The 20,237-nt window shown below is 37.6% G+C and overlaps 1 protein-coding gene across 1 annotated transcript; it reads left to right on the forward strand.

Moving 5' to 3' along the window:
• The first annotated feature begins 595 nt into the window (after positions 1 to 595).
• Positions 596 to 11,355, forward strand: LOC105023724 (immunoglobulin kappa light chain). Its single transcript, XM_020045554.3, has 7 exons — positions 596 to 656; positions 782 to 1,087; positions 8,474 to 8,515; positions 9,313 to 9,609; positions 9,783 to 9,800; positions 9,919 to 9,978; positions 10,969 to 11,355. The coding sequence occupies exons 1-7, from the start codon at positions 620 to 622 to the stop codon at positions 11,136 to 11,138; spliced, it is 930 nt and encodes a 309-aa protein (XP_019901113.1). The 5' UTR covers positions 596 to 619; the 3' UTR covers positions 11,139 to 11,355.
• Positions 11,356 to 20,237: the final 8,882 nt, after the last annotated feature.

Genomic DNA, 20,237 nt, shown 5'->3' on the forward strand with positions numbered 1-20,237 from the left:
GAAGTATTTTTGAAAGTTTCTTTAAATCGCTGACACTATTTTACAGCAGCCATTCAGAATAGAGACACAGGCTACATCATCGTGTTGATCGAATTGGTTGAGGAATCAGAAGATCTGGATCCTTAGATTTCAGAAAGAGATTTTCAGAGGGTTGGGCTGACAATAGCCTTTAACTGATGTCATGAAACTACATTTGTCCAGGTACATCGGTCCCTCTCCTTTCAAAGAACAAATAAGCTTTAGCAACCCATAACATCCAAATCAAAAACAAAAGTGAACCAAAAACACAGGCACAGGGACCAGCGTCCAGCATCATATATATCAAATTTTGCACTACTCAATGTCCTACGATTTAATTACATTAGTCTTTATGGAGCCCTATAAGCTGAAGATTTATTTAGCCTAGTGTGTATAACAACTCATATTAGTGGCATTAGTGGGAGATGAAGATAGTATTGATGCTCATGTGCCATAATACTGGAGCAAAGATACAGAAAAGAACCTCTGCTATCTCTATGGATTCACTCCTCCTTAGAATCACTTCCTTAAAAGCTTTACCCGTCAAGCATAACATCTGACACATGCCACATAAAAGGGGAGCAAATATCTCAGCACAACCATGGGTCTATTTTGGCTTACTTTTATCCTAGTAGTCAGTAAGTATATGATATTTATTAGTGTCTCTGGTTCTGTAAATGTTAAATACTTAAGTACAGTCATTAAAGTATATTTTAAATATACAGTTATTTCTATGATGACACCATATGCTCCTATTCTATAGCCACAGAAGCTGTGAATCTACATCAGGAAAAGTTAACACTGACCAGAACCGTGGGCAAATCTGGTGTTATTGAATGCAGAGCTACTGACTTCAGCACCAGTAACATTTACTGGTATTTTCAAAAAGACGGCGAAGCTCTGACAAGGATCCTGTTTATGCATAAAGGTGGTGGAAAACCGACCAGGGATCCTGGTTATGATCATTACCAAGCAGAAAAGGGAGAAGGGTCGTTATACACTCTGACCATCCCAAGCCTCTCTAAGGATAATGCAGCCACTTATTACTGCGCTAGCTTTGATACCCACAGTGAAAACCTCAATATATTCCCTGTGCACAAAACTACCTTACCACAACAGTGCATTTGCTACCATGTGGGAAATAGGGTGTTCAACTTTCCTAAATTCACGCATGTCACCCCACTCCTCCAAACACTCAGCTGGCTTCCAGTTGAAGGCTGCATCCATTACAAGGCCATGGTGGCTGACTTTAGGGCAGCAAGGGGAACAGCCCCTCTGTACCTATAATATGCCCAAACCCCTAGGTAATCCCTAGGTTTCATGGACTTAACTGAGTCCTAAAAGGTGCAGATTTTGCTCAGGCATCCAAAAGAGTAGTGTGTAGACAAATGTGTAGAAGGACAAGAAGAAAAATAGACCACCTTCACATGATGAAGACCTTGATGACGCCACCCATGCTCCATTACGAAACCGATACAGAGAAGAATCGTCTATTCCATCTCTGTGGGGGTACACCTCATTAGAGTCACTTCCATTAACAGCTTTACCAGTCAAGCATAACATCTCAGACATACAGCAGGCCTGCAACTCAGGATGGTCATGAATCCACTGCGTCTTATTTCTATCTTTGTAGTTGGTAAGTGTATGATCGTTTTTAGTGTCTGGTGCTCTAAAGGTTCATATACTTTCAGCTCGGTCATGAAATTATATTTGAAGTATATAGTTTCCACTGTAGTCACACAATGATTATTCTCTGTCCTATAGCCGCAGAAGCAGTGAATCTGCGTCAGGAGCAGATAACACTGACCAGAACCGTGGGCAAATCTGGTGTTATTGAATGCAGAGCTACGGACTTCAGCACCAGTAACATTTACTGGTATTTTCAAAAAGACGGCGAAGCTCTGACAAGGATCCTGTTTATGAATAAAGGTGGTGGAAAACCGACCAGGGATCCTGGTTATGATCATTACCAAGCAGAAAAGGGAGAAGGGTCATTATACACTCTAAGAATTCCTAGTCTCAAGACAGATAATGTGGGCACTTACTACTGCGCTAGCTTCCATAACCACAATGACAACAGCAATTGATTCACTGTGCAGAAAACTATCTTACAGTGACAGGGTTTTTGTTACTAAGTGGAAAGTGGGGATTTCCCAAATGCTATACTTGATCTTAGCCAAAAGCCAGACTCGTCATGGAATTCATCTTACTTTGAGAAATCCACTTGATTAGCCATCCAGCGAATAAAGCCTTCCATTAAAAAACATTACACAAATCAATCCTATTGACTACCTTATTTCTGCTACCATTTGTCAATATTGTATACTTCGACTCTGGTTTTACTGATGTGGTATATTATAAAAATGTATCTTGGAAAATTATATTCTAGTGTAAATATATTTTAAGTGAGAATTACTGAGAATAATTGGACAAAAGCCAATCATATATACCACTGTACCTTATCCATGTAGGATATATACCACAGTACCTTATCCAAGGTTTTCCAGCACACAGGGCTAGTCTACTACAGCCGCTATCTTGGTCTGTTACAGCTTTTGGCAAACCCAGACCCCCCTATTTTTGTTTAAACTAAAACTTTAGACAAGCAAGGCAAGATTGATGAGGTGATGCAGTCTGTTTAACAGGAAGGTGAGAGGGGATGAGATTATACAGTCTGTCACCCAAGCTGATCTGAAGGGATCCAGATTATGCAACTCAGAGAATCAACATGACCACTATTTCTAGAATTAAAAACGTACCGGTTGAATAGGGTTCACATGCATGGACAACCCTGACCAATCATGTTTTATCATGGTTCCCCTTTGTCAGAGAGGTTCTCTGCAACGCTGCCTTGGACTGTGAGCCGTCCGATCCTCCGGTTCTCCCTCAGGGATGGAGAATAATGTCTTTGGCTCTGTACATACTTAGACTGAGTCTAACCAGGCAGGTCGCTCATACCAGGTGACATAGAGAAGATCATCCTTCTCCACAGTTCACTATAAACATGCCTACACATGTCTGCACATGTTTTTCTCCATCATGTCCTCATATGCTTTCCTGTTTCTCTCCTTGTCCCCTTCTGACACCCTGGTGGTGGTGACATAACGTACTGCGTGCCAGACCGTCCATTTTATATTTTTATAATTTAGCAGCCACCGATATACAGGGCAACGAACAGTTAATACAGCTACAGTACAGTAGATGGGACAAGCACACTATTCAGTTGTACGCCTTACTCAATGAAAAAGGTATAGGCACATTCGGTGCTATAAGGAAGAGAAAAAAATCAAGCAACAATTAAATCTTTAAGCAGCATTTAGTTGGTTTCAGCATTGAAGCAACTTCTAACCAGACTGCACATTTTTCTCAAATTATATGCATTGTAGCAAGGAATATGACATCTACGGTTTTCCCTTTCATATAGTTGCCTCCACCTTGCCAACTTGAAACACCATTCACACAAAGTAAAATCACAACCCTGATCACGTGTACCAAATGTAATCTCACTGTGTGACAAAGAACAACAGATATTGTGTTATGGCTATTATGCCGCCATTGTTTGGCCAAACTGAATTGAATTGCATGTTACATTGCAATCGTTTTCAGGACATATAACTTAATTGGTATTATAATACAATTTTGTGCATCAGATAAATATAGAAACTTCAAAAGACTGACACTATCAGAGCAGTAAAACCCTGTAAGCAAGCAATGTAACTAGGTACAGTAGTTGTTTGAAATTTTCAGAATGTAATAAATGTAGCCACATTTTATGTTCAATATAACTGAATGGAAGTTCATCAGTCTTCTCCAGCTCTATTTGAGCAAACTATTTATCTTAGAATTGTTTAATTTTTGATGTTCAAAATACTTTTACAGGTGGCAACAATAAAACCAACAGTTTTCCAGATGATCATTTTTTTGGTAAAACCCCTCACCATTCTTACTGCAAAAATGTTGACTTTGGTAGGGCATGGGCATATAGCCTACCCATGTGTTGTTGTTAAATCACAACTTAGATTTTGTTTTAATTTAGGCAAAGTATAGGTTACAAAGTTAATGTCACAAGAATGATTTAAGCTGAACTAACGCTAGCTTAGACTGACTGACTAACGAACGCTAGCTTAGACTCTTCTAGCAAATATTTTTGACGAAATTATCATGGCTACATTGCATTCCACAAAACATTTGCTTATATTAGCAAATCATTGTACAAATGTAAATAGAGAATTAAGTAAACTACATGAGCATAGATAAGCTACCGAGACTTGAAAGAATGACTCTCTAAAAGGTCACGTTATTATTAGCTAAACCGTATGTTATAATGTTAATATCACCAGAATTATTTTAGATGGACTAATGTTAGCTTAAATTGAGGTGAGTAAAACATATTTCCATTAGCTAATGTTACTAGCTAGCTAAAGTTAGCATTGTTAACAATTTTTTATTGACTCTGCTAGTTAGTTTTTTTTAATGAAATAATCATGGCAATGTTGTATTCCACTAAATATTTGCCTACAGTAGCATGTCATTGTACAAATGAAAACACTGGACTAAATTAGTTACTGAGCATAAATTAGCTACTGAGGCTGGAAAACATGAAACCATACCTAAAAGGCAAATTATTAATAGCTAAACTGTTTGTTATAATGTTCATGTCATCAGAATAATTTTAGATGGAGTAACTAACTAGCTAACATTGTTAGCTATTTTTAGTGCCCCTGCTAGTTTTTCTTTTGGATTGAATAACCATGGCAAAATAGCAATCCAGTAAATATTTGACTGTCATGGGTGTTACTATTCCCCAAATCCTCAATTCGATTTGACTTTCGATTTTTAGGTCATGATTCTACTCAATTTTCGATTATCAAAGTTTTTTCAGTGATGACTACACTGCTGTTAAAACCAGGCCTTGTTTTGTAAATAAAAAACACATTGTACATATGTTACAGGGTTCCCACTGGTCATGGAATTTCTGGAATATCATGGATAATATACATGGATATTCCAGACATGGAAATTCAGGGGATTTTATTTTTAATTTGTCCAATATCAGGACAATTTGTAGCATTTTTGAAATTTTGTTGCCATTCATCAAAATGTATTTTCCATTACGTATTCTCCTTTATCGGGTTATTTCACGCATTTCCAAGCAATGTAAAAACATTTTAATTGGTGGCAACTATGTCTATTTTAATAAAACTATTTACACTTTGGCATTTATTTGGCAAGGCTGCAGATCCACTGCCATAAACTTTGCTATTGCACAGTTTTCCACCTCAGTCCTTAAATGTGTTTGGGCCCAGAGAAGGCTGCGGAGTGTCTGGATCTAGTTTATGTATGGCTTCTTCTTTGCATTGTAGAGTTTTTACTTATATTTTACTCATATTAGCGAGGTACAATGTTCATTGGAAGTGTTCCTGTTCCTGTTCATATCTGTTTTTATTGCAGTGCCCGTCTGAGGGCCCGAAGTTCACGGCCATCCAATATTGGTTTTCGGCCTTCTCCCTTGCATACAGAGATTTCTCCAGATTCTCTGAATCTTTTAATGATATTATGTACTATAGATAATGAGATCCTCAAACTCTTTGCAATTTTACATTGAGAAAAGTTATTCTTAAATTGTTGCACTATTTGTCTTTCAACAGAGTGGTGAACCCCTCTGCATCTTCACTTCTGACAGACCCATCCTTTCTGAAAAGATTTTCTAATACCTAGTCATGTTACTAACATGCCCCTGTTGCCAATTCACATAATACTTTTTGTGATATTCCACCATGTTTAGTTTTTTAGCAATACACACATTTTCCAGTCTTTTGTTGCCTCTGTCCCAACTTTTTGTTTTGCTGGCCTCAAATTTTTCTTATTTACATTTTACGCAGGGTTGTAGTTTACAAAGGCAATTGTGGGTAGAGGCCAACTATCTCAAGCTCAACTTCGACAATGTGGAGCGGGCTTTCTTTCGGGTGAAAGCCTGTCTGCACCCAACATCTCGACATCATAGTTGACAAATCCACAGTGCCCCCCCCCCAAAGAATCTTGCCTTGACCATGGACCACACCGTGTCATTCTCATCAAGGTGGTGACTATCACACAGGAAGCAGCACAGGCCCTAATCTGACCTCAGTGACTCATTTTTGGTAGGGCACGCCGACAGCGCCTCCAAGCCCCTACAACGTATACAGAATGCCACAGCCCACCCGTCTAGATAGTATATGCCTCGATCTAGATGAAGAAAGGTGAACAAAGTACAGTAGTGCAGTTGTTTTACAGCAGCAGTTAACAGCTCGGAGGCGGTTTGGTGTGGTGAGTGTAGTCTTCTTAGTCTCTGTGTGGCCGGGAAATCTAACCTAACTCCATGAATTAAGGTACAATATAACTTAAAATTGACCCAGAGCAGATGTTCTCTCCTGGGGCCTCCTAGACGTCTCACAATGTAATTGTAGCTCTGCACCAGCTCACCTAAATCAAGCTAACTGGAAGACAAAACCCACATCAACCTAGGATGAAGTGGCAGAATTAAAATGTACAGTTGTGCTCATAAGTTTGCATATTTTGGCAGATATTGTGACATTTATTTAAGGATAGTGATCATATGAAGCCGTTCATTGTCACATAGTTGTTTGGCTCCGTTTTAAATCATAATAATAACAGAAATCACCCAAATGGCACTGATCAAAAGTTTACATACCCTTGATTGTTTGGCCTTCTTACAGACACACAATGTGACTCACACAGGTGAAAATGGCAATTAAAGGTGAATTTCCCACACCTGTGTATTTTTAAATTGCAATTAGTGTCTGTGTATAAATAGTCAATGAGTTTGTTAGCCCTCACGTGGATGCACTGAGCAGGCTAGATACTCAGCCATGGGGAGCAGAAAAGAACTGTCAAAACACCTGCGTAACAAGGTAATGGAACTTTATAAAGATGGAAAAGGATGTTAAAAGATATCCAAAGCCTTGCAAATGCCAGTCCCTACTGAGCAATCACTTAAGAAGTGGAAAATTCTGGGGTCTCTTGACACCATGCCAAGATCAGGTAGATTTCAGCAAAAACTGCCAGAAGAATTGTTTGTGATACACAGAAAAACCCACAGGTAAAAGGACAGTGTGGTTGTTTCAAGGAGCACAATATGATGATACTTGAACAAAAATTTGCTGCATGGTCGAGTAGCCAGAAAGAAGCCTTTGCTGTGCCAATGGCACAAAAAAGCCTGGTTACAATATGCTCGACGACACCTTGACACACATCACAGCTTCTGGCACACTGTAATTTGGAGTGACGAGACCAAATGGTCACCACCATAAGCACTATGTTTGGAGAGGGGTCAACAAGGCCTATAGTGAACAGAATACCATCACCACTGTGAAGCATTGTGGTGGCTCATAGATTTTTGGGGGGTTTGTGAGCTCTAAAGGCACAGGGAATCTTGTGAAAATTGATGGCAAGATGAATGCAGCATGTTATCAGAAAATACTGGTAGACAATTTGCATTCTTCTGCACAAAAGCTGCGCATGGGACACTCTTGGACTTTCCAACATGACAGTGACCCTAAGCACAAGGCCAAGTTGACCCTCCAGTGGTTACAGCAGGAAAAGGTGAATGTTCTGGAGTGGCCATCACCGTCTCCTGACCTTAATATCATCAAGCCACTCTGGGGAGATCTCAAACGTACAGTTCATGCAAGACAACCAAAGACTTTGCATGACCTGGAGGCATTATGCCAAGATGAATGGGCCTTATAGACAACTATTACAAAAGACTGCACACTGTCATTGATGGTAATGGGAGCAATATACAGTATTAAGAACTCATGGTATGCAGACTGTAGAACAGGGGTCAGTTCATTTTTGTCGCCAAGTTTTGTTTTATGATTTTGCCATTCTGTTATGACCTACAGTTGAATGTGAATCCCATAAGAAATAAAAGACGTGTTTAGCCTACTCACTCACGTTTTCTTTACAAATGGTACATATATTACCAATTCTTCAAGGGTATGCAAATCTTTGAGCACAACTGTACAAGGGCAATAGGAAAATGATTGATTTTGATTTTAGTTTATGGTTGCCATTAGTCACTAAGCATTTCAGAACAGGTTTAAAGCATGTAACAATACTTCATTATAATGATGCACCTGGACTGTAACTGCAGCATTAGCTCCACCAAAGGAAGTGAAGCAGAAGGTTGAGAAGCATTGTAACTGTTCTCTTAATCCTCCCCAATCTAACCGCATTCTTTGAACCTTCATGGAGATCTGACACTGTGAGAAATTGAACCAGGAAATTGATTAAATACAACTAGACAGTTCTTTGGAATACCTTGAAATATAGCTATAGTAGGACAGTATACTATATAGAAAACCTTGTAACATTCTAGTTCTCTAGAACCGAAAATATTTTACGTTTTTGTCTGGGATTTACTTGGAGTGTGACTCTGGATCTGGGACGCAAGAGATTTTGCAGTTTGGATCTGGCTCAAAACTCTTCATCAGTGGTAAGGACCTCTACTATAGAAACTTAATATACTTATTTTCTATCAAAAATACTAAACAATTAAACAAGTGGCATAATTATATTTTTTGCTTGAATACAATAGCATAACAACTAACAAAATCCCTTGATATTTCTAAAAACTATAAAACATTGTTGTATGATGTGCAAACATTTTATTAGAGATGAAAAGATGTGGATGCCAGACTGGTGCTGCACATAGTTTTAGAACTCAACTGTTTTTTCTCCATATGGATTACCTGTTTTTTCACGCTTATCAATGTATCTCCATAACTGTATGTTAAAATAATGTAATAATAGTATTAGTCAATTAATAATATTAGTAATAATAATAATAATATGTCAATTAACTGACCAATGCTAAATGTGTGATTTGTAAGGGAATGTCTGCATATAACTAGGTACATTATTATTTAGACTTTCTGTGAACTTCCACCAAACACCATTAATTATGTAATAATTACAAAAGGAAGTCTTACAGAAAGACTGTATTCCCACAGTCTTCGCTAAGTGGGAAGCAATTCCTAGGTTACAGAAATCAAAGTGTAGGGAGTGTAGGGAGTGTAGGGAGTGTAGGAACAAACACCCAAGCCGCATATCCAAAACTGCAGTGTACAAACATGTTTTTGTTCACCTTAAAAAAATATTTTTACTCTCCAACCTGAGCTGCCGTCCTTCAAATTCACAATCAGATGAGAGACAGGTCAGGAATCCCAAAGCTGGATGTAAAACGAATGCTTTAAGACATGAGACATTATTAATGTGTTTTCTGAAAATCAGAGAGTCAAGTCCGAAAGCCCAAAGTGACGGTCTACCCAGCATCTACACCTGAGCCAAATGGAAACACCACCCTGCTGTGTCTGGCTAGAGACATGTTTCCAGACTTAGTCAAGATCTCATGGAAGATGAAGGATGAAAATGGCAAAAAAGTAGAAATACCTGAAAGAGAGAAGATAGAGCTGATACAGACGGACAATAAACAGACGACCAGCATGATCATCGTAGATAAAGAGAAGGCAGATAAATACATCTGTTTGGTGAAGCATGAATGGGGCGATACAGAAGTCACAGCAAAAGGTATTTTTAAATATTCCTCAGTTTGTATTTGTTTGCAATTCTCATTACATGTTTTTACGGTCTTAATTCTTAAGGAGATATAGATTTGTGAAGTTAGTTGTACCTATGAATTTTTTATTTGATATTGTCTTTTTTACCATAACATATAAACCTTTCAAAATGTTTGGTTACAGGATCTAACCAATGGCGAGGTCAGTTCAAAATAATTACATTCAATACATTTCAGTTAACTTATGTGCCCTCACATTGTTGATCACTGACATGTTTAATGCAATAATGGTTCTGTGTTTCTTGTCTGCATTTCCTCAGAGCAAGATGTTGAGGAAACGATGATACCCCAGTGCAGACCAGGAAGAAATGAATCCCATGGTGATGGTGATATTGATTTGTTTCCTCATGCCTGCGGGCATCTACTTCCTAAATACCGTTTCTTAAGTTATTCACACCTCTGGTACAGGCTTTTTGTTATATCCTACCCTGTTCAAGATGCTGTTTTAGGCATAAGTGCTCATTCTCCCTGCAATTGTAATGCTCTTGGCAAGATCAAATTGTATAGAAATAGCCTAATATCATTACCAGAGATGAAGTTATACAAGGTTTGACCAGGGATAGCAACCGGTAGCCTGGGATCCATTTCACAAAAACTCAGTTACACCAGCCTCAACTTTACAATGTGCCATGTGTGAAATGTGGTTGTGCATTTAGTGGTGCATCAAGGGGTTTTCACAGACATTCACTCAATAAGCCAATTTAATTAAATGATAAATTAGTCTAGCAAGGTCACCTTGTTAATTTTGTCACTTTCAGGTTTTTCTTCTTTTACATTTGTATAGTTTTTGCTTGCTTTTCCCTCTAACCCACGGCAAATGTGTACAATCACCAAAATGTAAATTTTTCTCTCCGTCTCATGGCAAACTAAACTACAGCAAATATATTTATATCTCATGTGTATAGGATTTTAGAATATGTTTTCAAAGTTCAACATTTTCTCTAAGACCCAATATCAATATGTTTAGATCTCCAGGAAGTGATCTCAAAATGGAAGCAATTTTGGATATGGGCAAATCGTATACAGCCCCATGATTAACTAAAATGTTTTGAATTACCCATCTATGGTTTCGATGTAAAACACATTTTTAAATGATAAACCAATAATATGTACAAATTACTCTAGTTAGGTTTCTAAAATCTGTACCTAGTTTTCTTGATGATGTACCAAATAAGTTATATTTAATATGACACAATATATGATTAACAATATTCCATTGTTAATGGAAAAAAATTGTGATTTCAATATTTCAATATGTTAAATACATTTTTAATATGGTTAAATAAATTCAGTTTTCTCAATGTCCTCAGATTCCTTCCAGTCAATGTTCAGTCTGAATCTGGCCTCTCTGGCTTATACAGTGATGATAGTGAAGAGCCTGGTGTACAGCTGTGGGCTCGCAGTCCTGCTTCAACTCAGGAACATGGGAAGTAGACCCTCTATACAGAGAAGAACTCTGACACACCACATTGCCTTTTAACCATGGAGAGTTCTGAATTATAGCTCTGTGAACTAGGAGGATTTTCCTCTTCCATTCACCTCTTCCTAGTCTCTTCCAATCACTCACAGTGAGCAAAAGTACAGTTTTCCCCTGATACTCTTGTTATATCAAGATACATGTATTGAAACGTCTGTCTGTCTGTACCTTTTTTCCTGGGCTTTTTGCATTTTGATTTGTTAATAAATAACATTATATATTTTCTGTGTTGTTTAATTTTGGTTTTTATTTTCTTTTGTTCTATAAACAGAAAATGAGTTCCTGTAATGTCACACTATAGTGCTACATCAAAAAATAAATAAAAGGTATTACATTTCTGCTCAACTGAAGGTTCTGCAATGTATGAAAGCATTGTCATATCATGAGAAAAATAATATAATTGTATAAATGTATAAACAATTTGAATATGTACAGTTTAGCTATGAATTACACCACTTCACAACACTTTTGTGAAGAGATGTAAAAAAAATCTAATGCACATTCAATTGAATCTTTTTACCTTTTCACATTCAAAAGCAAAATAAAATGTATAATGTGTCAGATAAATTGATGTGGAGGGGGACATGTAGTAAAAAGCTGTAAGAATATGTTATTTATTTTGTTTTAAATTAAAAAAACATATTTGACAAAAAGATAACTGCCCTTCTATGATAATTCCCAATACCCTGTAAACAAATATTCATAGGCTAAATATATATTACTCCAAAATAATTATGAAATCTGATGAGTTGTTCGTAGATACTTACTTCAAATGTATTTAAAAAGTATGACATTTTAAAATATATCTATTTAATATAGTGCTAAAGCTGAACAAGTATTTCTGAACATAATCAACATAATTACATGGTACATCTGTAACATATTTGTCTGGATGTAATATTTTCATGAAATAGAAATGGGACTTAATTGACAAAAAATAAAGTTATTGTAAGTTAAAATAAATGTGTGCTTGTGAAACACTAGAAGCCAAAGTCATTTTTCTTTCAAAATACCTCTTCCTGGAAATACTCAAAAAGCTGATCCAAACAGTTGCCACAATTTATTTTAAGTAGAATAGGCATATACCTTTACGGTGTAATATATCTGGTATTACATGTATTAATTCCTAAATATTTTCATACCTTTACCCATAATGTAGAAATCGGCCGTTTCGTATAGTGGTTATAGCAATTAGCATACCAGTTTGTCAAGGGAGAGAGATTATTATTTATTGCAGCATTAGAAAGTCTTGTTCATGAGGTTACGGACCTGGTCTTCCTTACACAACCTCAATCTCATCTCAGTCAATCTCTTCTCACTGTAATGTTGGTTACAAGCTGTTACATTGAAGGGGGTGTCTACCTAGCAAAGATAAGGTTTCCAAGACAGTAACCCCCATGCCAAATGGCCATCGTAAACATTCCTTTGGTCATTAGAGCACAACCTACAGAGAGGTAATCTAAACAGAGAGGTTTCTGTTGTTCTCATTATCTAGGCACATTCACCTACAATGAAACGTACATTCACATTGTAATTGTTAATGCTCAGATTCCACAATGTAGAGGCATTTTGAATAGCATTCATTAAATCCATAGACTACACCTTTCTGTTAGGTTAGTCACAGACAGTCATTTAACTTTGTCAGCAAATGTTTAGGTTGTTTGTTAGTGTAGCCAATTGTTTGAAATTGACTAGTTTAACGTGTAGTATTTAGCAATTGCTAAATACCATCCAGGCATGCAGAGCAGTAGGTCAATTTGTCACCAAGTACACTTTCAATATTGTGTACAGGGTGATATTACCACAACAGAAACTGGCAGTTAGCAAAAAATGTATAACAATATATTAGATCAAATGACATCTAGAAACAATATGAATGCTTTGTAATAAATACTGTATTTGCTGAACAATGCTTAAATGGCATGTTATGTAATGTCAGGCTACCTTGGTTATTAGACATTTCATGAAAAGAATTACATATTAGCAGGATTTTTCTATTAAAAGACATGACTAATTGATTTTCATTTTTATGGATTTAAATAGGCAATATTAGAAAAGCGTTTATTTTCATAGTGTATATAGTAGGCACGAATAGAATGGCACAAGTCATATGCAATGGTGTTGTAATTCAATCTCGTAGTTTAGTAAACATTTCCACCTTGTCTCAGAAAAGCTTTTAAATGTTTTATTAATTTTCTTGCCATAGGGTGACATTAGACTACATCTGCTAATCTTTTGAACATTATTCACCATTATGAATATCATAATAGTTATTAGAACTAGTATTCTAGGGTACAAAATGTGCAAAACATCAATAGTCACAACTGTTGTCAGAAAACAATAGTCGTGGACCGCGAGGTTGACAAACAGGTGCAGGGCAGATCAAACTGTGGTGATACCATACTGGTAATGTGGTGAAGACATTTAGATGATTCTCAGAGGCGTAGACAGAACTTACTGGAAATGAAGCGGCTTAACCACAGACGGATTTACAGTTTTTATTTTGGGTTACATGCAGCAGGATGTTTTTCTCACACTTCATCACTCGCTAATGACAATGGGGGTGACATACGTACTGTTTGATCAGTGACAGATAAGTGGTTTCCAGTAAAGTTGGTTAATCAAATCTTGGTATATGTTTCTGTATTTTATTATTTGTTGTTATGTAAACATATTCCTATTAACCATTGATTCTAGTTCATAAAGCAATGTGTTACTGTTTTAGCCATGTTTATGTCAGTGGATATTTGACATGGTCATGCTCTTTGCTATGATCAGCATGTCATCACTTATAATAACTTTTGTGCATGGTTTGAAAATGCTTTTAATTCATAACAAACTAAACATCAGCGATAGCAGATCCTACAGCCAAAAATATAAAGTATCAGAAATCTCTTTATTCCACTTGATTTGTGAAACCATGATACATAATTGCCCTGTTCTTCATTGCAACCTCCCTAGTGACCTTCAGTGTGACCCATGACCTGCCCTCCCATTGCATTATTTTGTCTTGTGGCCCTCACTGTCTTACTGACCAAAGTGGTCCCTGTCTGAACATTTGTGAGCACTGCATTATAATATGCTTATTGTGTGTTGTAGCACCATCTTGTGGAGAACAAGATGGGGGAGCAATACTGTTATTAAAGGAACCACAACCGTTTTTGGAACTGAAGTTGTCAATCGCTCACACATTTACACATTCACACTTGAAATGCAGTCCTCATCAATACAAAACAATTGCATTTTATTAACAGAATCATCTGTTATATACATACTTTTCTCTTGAAATGTTTGTGTGTCATTACATACAGTGGTGTGTTTTTTACAAAATATTTAATACATTTGTAATTTTTATGTAAGAATCTATTTGTAATTTTGATGGCATAATATAATTTGTATTAATGTTTATATATTTTGAGATGTCAACTGCCTTTTAAAAATACCTTTACTGTTTTGCAAAATGCCACAGTATTCTGCATTGAAAAAAAAGAAATGCTAGTAATTTAGTATCAGAAATATCACAAACACAGATCAAGTTAGTAGGGTTTTGCATACTCTTTTCAGTATGTATTTATGTTTGTAGGCCAATCATTGTTTATTACAGTATTTAAAATATGTTTCCTGACAACACAGTGGTATTATTAGATGTTGCTTTTGAGTCAAGACTAATTAACAGAAATCAGTAATAATTAAACTCCATAATTGCATTGAAATCAGTCTCACTTCTACAAATAGACACAGATCAGGGGGATGGGTAACTATTTTTATATACTATATTTATGGCCTCAATAAATTATTTCTGAAACAATAAAGAAATGAAAGACAATTAGTTTGTAGGAAATCAAATAATGTGGGTAATTCTTTGTCAACCACAGGAAGTGACATTCAGTGTTCTAAGAGTAGTCACATGGAAGAAGTAACTGTTTCACTTCAGATCTTCCTCTTAGATCCAAATGAAAACAATCTTTAAGTTCCACAGAGAACACTTAAGAATGTCTCTAGGCTCGGTTTATTTTATTTTCACCTTGTATTTAGGTAAGTGTCCATCAACAAAATATTTTTATCTACTGACGAGGGAGGTCATTAAGCAACTGGAAATCCCTGCATGAAAATTGTGACTTTTAACATCCGACTTTTAATATATGATTAATATAAAACGTGTTGAAACCTGTAATTGCTTCTAACTTCTGTTTGTCATTGCAGTCTCAGTCTCAGGGCAGACATTGGAGCAGGAGATTTCATTTACTAGAACACAGGATCAGAGTGTCTCCTTCAGCTGCAAAAACATTAATCAGTGTGGCTCATATATCTTCTGGTACCAGAAGAAGGAGGGAGAACCATTTATTGTGATTCTAGACATCCAAAAGAGTAACGGTGCAGTCGATGCAGGTTACAACCATCCACAGAAAGACGACTTCTCAGCCTCGAGGAAGGAGAACCAGTTTCACCTGAAGATCCAGTCAGTTAAAGAGTCCCATTCTGCCACCTACTACTGTGCCTGTTATCAAAGTGGAACCCACAGTGGGAACTGATCCACACAGCCTGTACTAAAACACTGTGAATTAATTACACTGTTATGATCACAGGGAGTGATATAATCAGAGGAACGGTTCGAGACAACACACTCCAGCTTGTTCCCCTTTTCTTCTTGATAATCTATTCAAACCATAATTCAGTAATGATCTGTAAAATCTATTTAATTTTCAGTAAAATAATATATTTTGTAATCTCTTTCATTATTTATATTCATGTTGTTGGGGGAAACGTGATGAAGAAATAAGTACAGGGCTCTCTTATAGCATCATTTGAAGCTCCGCCTCTGTGTTCAGTGTTATATAGGATTAGTAGCTCTGATATCCTCACCTCTTAAACATATAATTCACCAAACATGGACTGTGGTATAATATTCTCTCTTTTTCTGGGTAAGTGCTTCATTCAACCTATTTGCATATATTTAAATGGGTTAACCCTGCTGTGAGTATTTTAATGATCCATTTCTGTTTTCAGTGTCTGTTTCAGGACAGAATCTGTACCAGGACCAGATATCAGAGACCAGGAGACGGGGACTCACTGTCTCCTTCAGATGTAAAGTTATTGGTCGTTGTCTAGGCAGTTATGTCCACTGGTACCAGAAGAAGGGTGAACCCTTTACTTGGATCCTTTGGATTGATTTTGATGATAATTCTTTCAGTAATAATAAAATGCATCCCCAGAGATCAGATTTCTTAGTTGGGAGGGTGTCGGATTCCTGTGATCTGACGATCCAGTCAGTTAAAGACTCCCATTCTGCCACTTACTACTGTGCCTGTTATGATGGAACCCACAGTGAGAACTGATCCACACAGACTGTATTAAAACTATGTGGTTTTAATCAACACGTAAATGACATAACCAGAGTAAATGTTTGAGAAAACAAACCCCTGTTGGAGTTTCGCCTCTCATCTTCATGATCACAATAAGGGTCACTAGTTCGCGAAGAGGCTAACATATTTGATTACTGACCCCCAAACCTGGACAGTCCTGCACCGCCCTCCACAGGCCCTGTGGGCTCATCTGGGAGCAGGATTCTAATACAGGCTGGATGTATTCATGAGAATATGTTATAATACCACACTCCATGTTCAGTGAATATGTAATAAAACGTGAGGGAATTGACTGTAATTTGGCTTGAGCACGTTAGGCTCAGTTTCGCTTCGGCACGTTCTGCTCAGTTTCGCCTCGGTACCACTCATCCATCATTATGGTTTCGGGAGAAGCATGGGAGTACAGGATGATTTTGCTGACATCCATGAAACTGTTTTAGTTTAGTAAACAGTGTAGGCCCATTCTGGCTGCAAGTGCAATAAACAAGCGGTTTGAAATCTACGTACTGAATCATACTCTTCTCCTGGGCAGGGTATAGACCGGCCTTTTAATGACGGCTTACCAGCCTTTACACATTCGGGCCAGGATTATTGGTCTGGGGGAGACGGGGGCTCGGACAAAGACAGGCGGTGTTTGCCCCTGGGTTGCCGATCATTCATGTACCAGTGTTTGGCTCAAGTGACGTGCGTCTCGTCAGAAAATCAGCTTGTCTATAGACAGTTGGCCGATTGATGGCCATCGGCTCAAGTGACGCGTGTTGATGTGTTCCCGATTCATTCTTGGGGGTGCTAATGGGGCACTGGGCAAATGCTTAGGGGTGCTTTAGCCCCATTCTGCACCAGCCTAGTGCCACCCATGCCTACTCACAGTGCCAGAATGGATCTTTTTTTCTGGAAGGCTGTTACTTCTTTATACACTGGCGGCATTTGCAATGTAACAATGTAATAATAATAATGTGCACATTTTCTTGTTGCGGAAGGAAATTGGTATTTTTATTAACCAAAATGGCATTCAACTGATCACAAAGTATAGTCAGGACATTATTGATGTAAAATACAACACCCTCTCTATTTATTTATTTTTTGTTCAAATCTAGACAGGCACCGTTTTCAGTGAGCATTACTCCAACACCTTTTCCTTGAGTAATCATGCTAAATTGCTAATTTGGTACTGGCCACTTCCCATTATATCAAACAGCTGAAAGCTATTTGGTTTGTTAAATTGTGGAAGATGGAAAATGTGTTGGCAATTTATCAAGTAAAAACACTTCAGTCGTTAGCATAACAGTTGATTATTTCAAGTTTAATATACGAGATAAATAGGGAACAAAGTCATTATACTTATAGAGACCAAAATAGAGCAGTGTTATGACAGTTGTTCTGATTTTAAATTGCCGATGTTCAAACTTATATTCCTTCAGAACTGTACAGGTGATGACATCAGCACTTGCAGAATGTACATACAAGGATTAGTTGTTGCCATGATGTAGCCTAAGGAATGCAAGGTTGCACACAGACATGGCTCCAGGGGACATAGGAAATCATAGAATGTCGGTTGCCCAGACAACTTGATGAAAGCTCACAGCTATGGCTTGTTACTATGTGTGGTTTTGCTGACTCAGCTCTCCCAATAAGGAATAGAGTCCTGTTCATCTTTATAAAACAAGGAGCATGAGCCCCCTGCTGCGATTAAGACGTTCCCCCAAAAGGGAGGCATCTTCTAGTGGTTTCTGCTAAGCCCAAGGCCCAGTCTTCCTCACATAGATGGAGAATAGGATCCTTGTTCAGCCGACATTCCATTCATTTCTGCCCCTGAACACAGATGCAGACATCATGAGGAAAGACAAGCCTTTTAGTATATGTAATGTTTCAAGCATACAGAGTACAAATACCTAACAGAATAATGAATAAGGATATAATAATAAATAAATTTTCCAAAATTAAGCTTAACTTTGTCTTTGTGTTTGTTTTTGAGTTGCCACAGCATGCAATAGACGGGCTTGTCTTAAGGTCAGAAATGACCAAAAAGAGACAGCTTTCTCTAGAATCTTCATGTTTTGGGGAATGAAGGCAATACAAGAAAATGAAGATTTCATACTGTAGGAAGGTGCAGTAGCATTGTTAGGCCTGGGCGTCCAGGGCTATAGCCCCAGACCTTTTATGAATAGTCCTGGGGAGGGGGGGGACAGAAGGAACAGGGTTTTGAATGTTCAACAGGGTTTTTGGTCTATTTGACCACACATTCGCTAAGGCCCGAATATATTGTGATCTTAGCAATGCCTCTGTTAAGGTATCTGCTACGGTCTTCAAAGACAAAGGACTGACTCTAACAAGGACAGAAAGAGATGTGGAAGGCCCAGATGTACAAGGAAACAAGAGGATATGTACATCTGAGTCTCTAGTTTGAGAAATAGACGCCTCACATGTCCTCAGCTAACAACTTCGTTTAATTCTACCTGCTCAACACTAGTTTCATGTACAACAGTAAAGAGAAGACTCAAAAGTGCAGTCCTTATGGGAAGAATTGCAAAGAAATAGCCACTTGTGAAACAGAAAGAAAAAAAGGGTAGAGTGGGCAGAGAAGACATTGGACAACAGATAATTGGAAAAGTGTAATGGACTGATGAAACCATTGAGCTTTTATGAGGCACAGTCAAATCTCAAAACCTACAGTAACTGGAGATTAGCTTGGAGTTACAAAAAGGTGCTATAGATGGCTGGTCTACCTGGAAGGCAGACAAAAAAGGTATATTTTGGTAAATTACACAGCAAGATTTAGCAACCAACTTACTTCTTGCCATCAGTTCCCCCTTCACTTTAACCAATTCTACTCAGATAGAATTAAAAACTGCAAATGTTTATTATCTGCAAACATATTGTATGTGTGAGTGTGTCTAGAACTGTTACCCAAAGCAGCACCTCACGATGGATTATTATACTTTGAAGCCATTACCTCCCTTACTGTTACCCACAGCAGCACCTGACGATTAATTTTTATATTTTGAAGCCATTACCCCCCTTACTGTTACCCACAGCAGCACCTGATGATGAATTATTATATTTTGAAGCCATTACCCCCCTTACAGTTGACATAGAATAAAATCAAAAGATCTAAGGGCTGGCTTCATGTTTTGGTTTGTTTTAATCACAACCATTCTTTCATTTCAGACAATACAGTTATCAATTATATTTGTACCACTGTGTATCCTATCAATGTGAGAACAGCCTCTTTCTAAAACTCTGTGGATTCACTTAAGCTGTTAATTCATTACACTGATCCTGCCCCCCAGGAAGTGACATAATAAGAGGATCACCCCGGTTACAGTTTCACCTCTCATCTCATCAAACAAATCAATTTCCAAGACATTGCTACTGTGATGAAGATATCAGACCCACACATCCTACTTTATAGTTCTAGAAGCTCTACCCGTGTCTAAGCACAAATTCACCAAACATGGACTGTGGTATAATAGTATACTCTCTTTTTCTGGGTAAGTGCTTCATCCAACCTGTATCCAAATATTTAAATGGAGTATCTCTACTGTGTGTATTTTTGTGAAACATTTCTCTTTTCAGTGTCTGTTTCAGGGCAGAATCTGTACCAGGACCAGATATCTGAGACTAAGAAAAAAGGACAGAATGTCTCCTTCAAATGTAGAATTACTGGCCAATGTAGGAGTAACTACATCTACTGGTACCAGAAGAAAGATGGTGAACCCTTCACTTTTAGAGACAACAG

This window comes from Esox lucius, chromosome 3 (assembly GCF_011004845.1).
Source record: "Esox lucius isolate fEsoLuc1 chromosome 3, fEsoLuc1.pri, whole genome shotgun sequence".
Taxonomy (NCBI): domain Eukaryota; kingdom Metazoa; phylum Chordata; class Actinopteri; order Esociformes; family Esocidae; genus Esox; species Esox lucius.

Coding starts and splice junctions, on each gene's coding strand:
- LOC105023724 (XM_020045554.3), top strand. CDS start 620: ATGGGTCTATTTTGGCTTACTTTTATCCTAGTAGTCA. Junction 1,088..8,473: donor CGCTAGCTTTGATACCCACA/GTGAAAACCTCA, acceptor CTGGGACGCAAG/AGATTTTGCAGTTTGGATCT. Junction 8,516..9,312: donor CTCAAAACTCTTCATCAGTG/GTAAGGACCTCT, acceptor TCTGAAAATCAG/AGAGTCAAGTCCGAAAGCCC.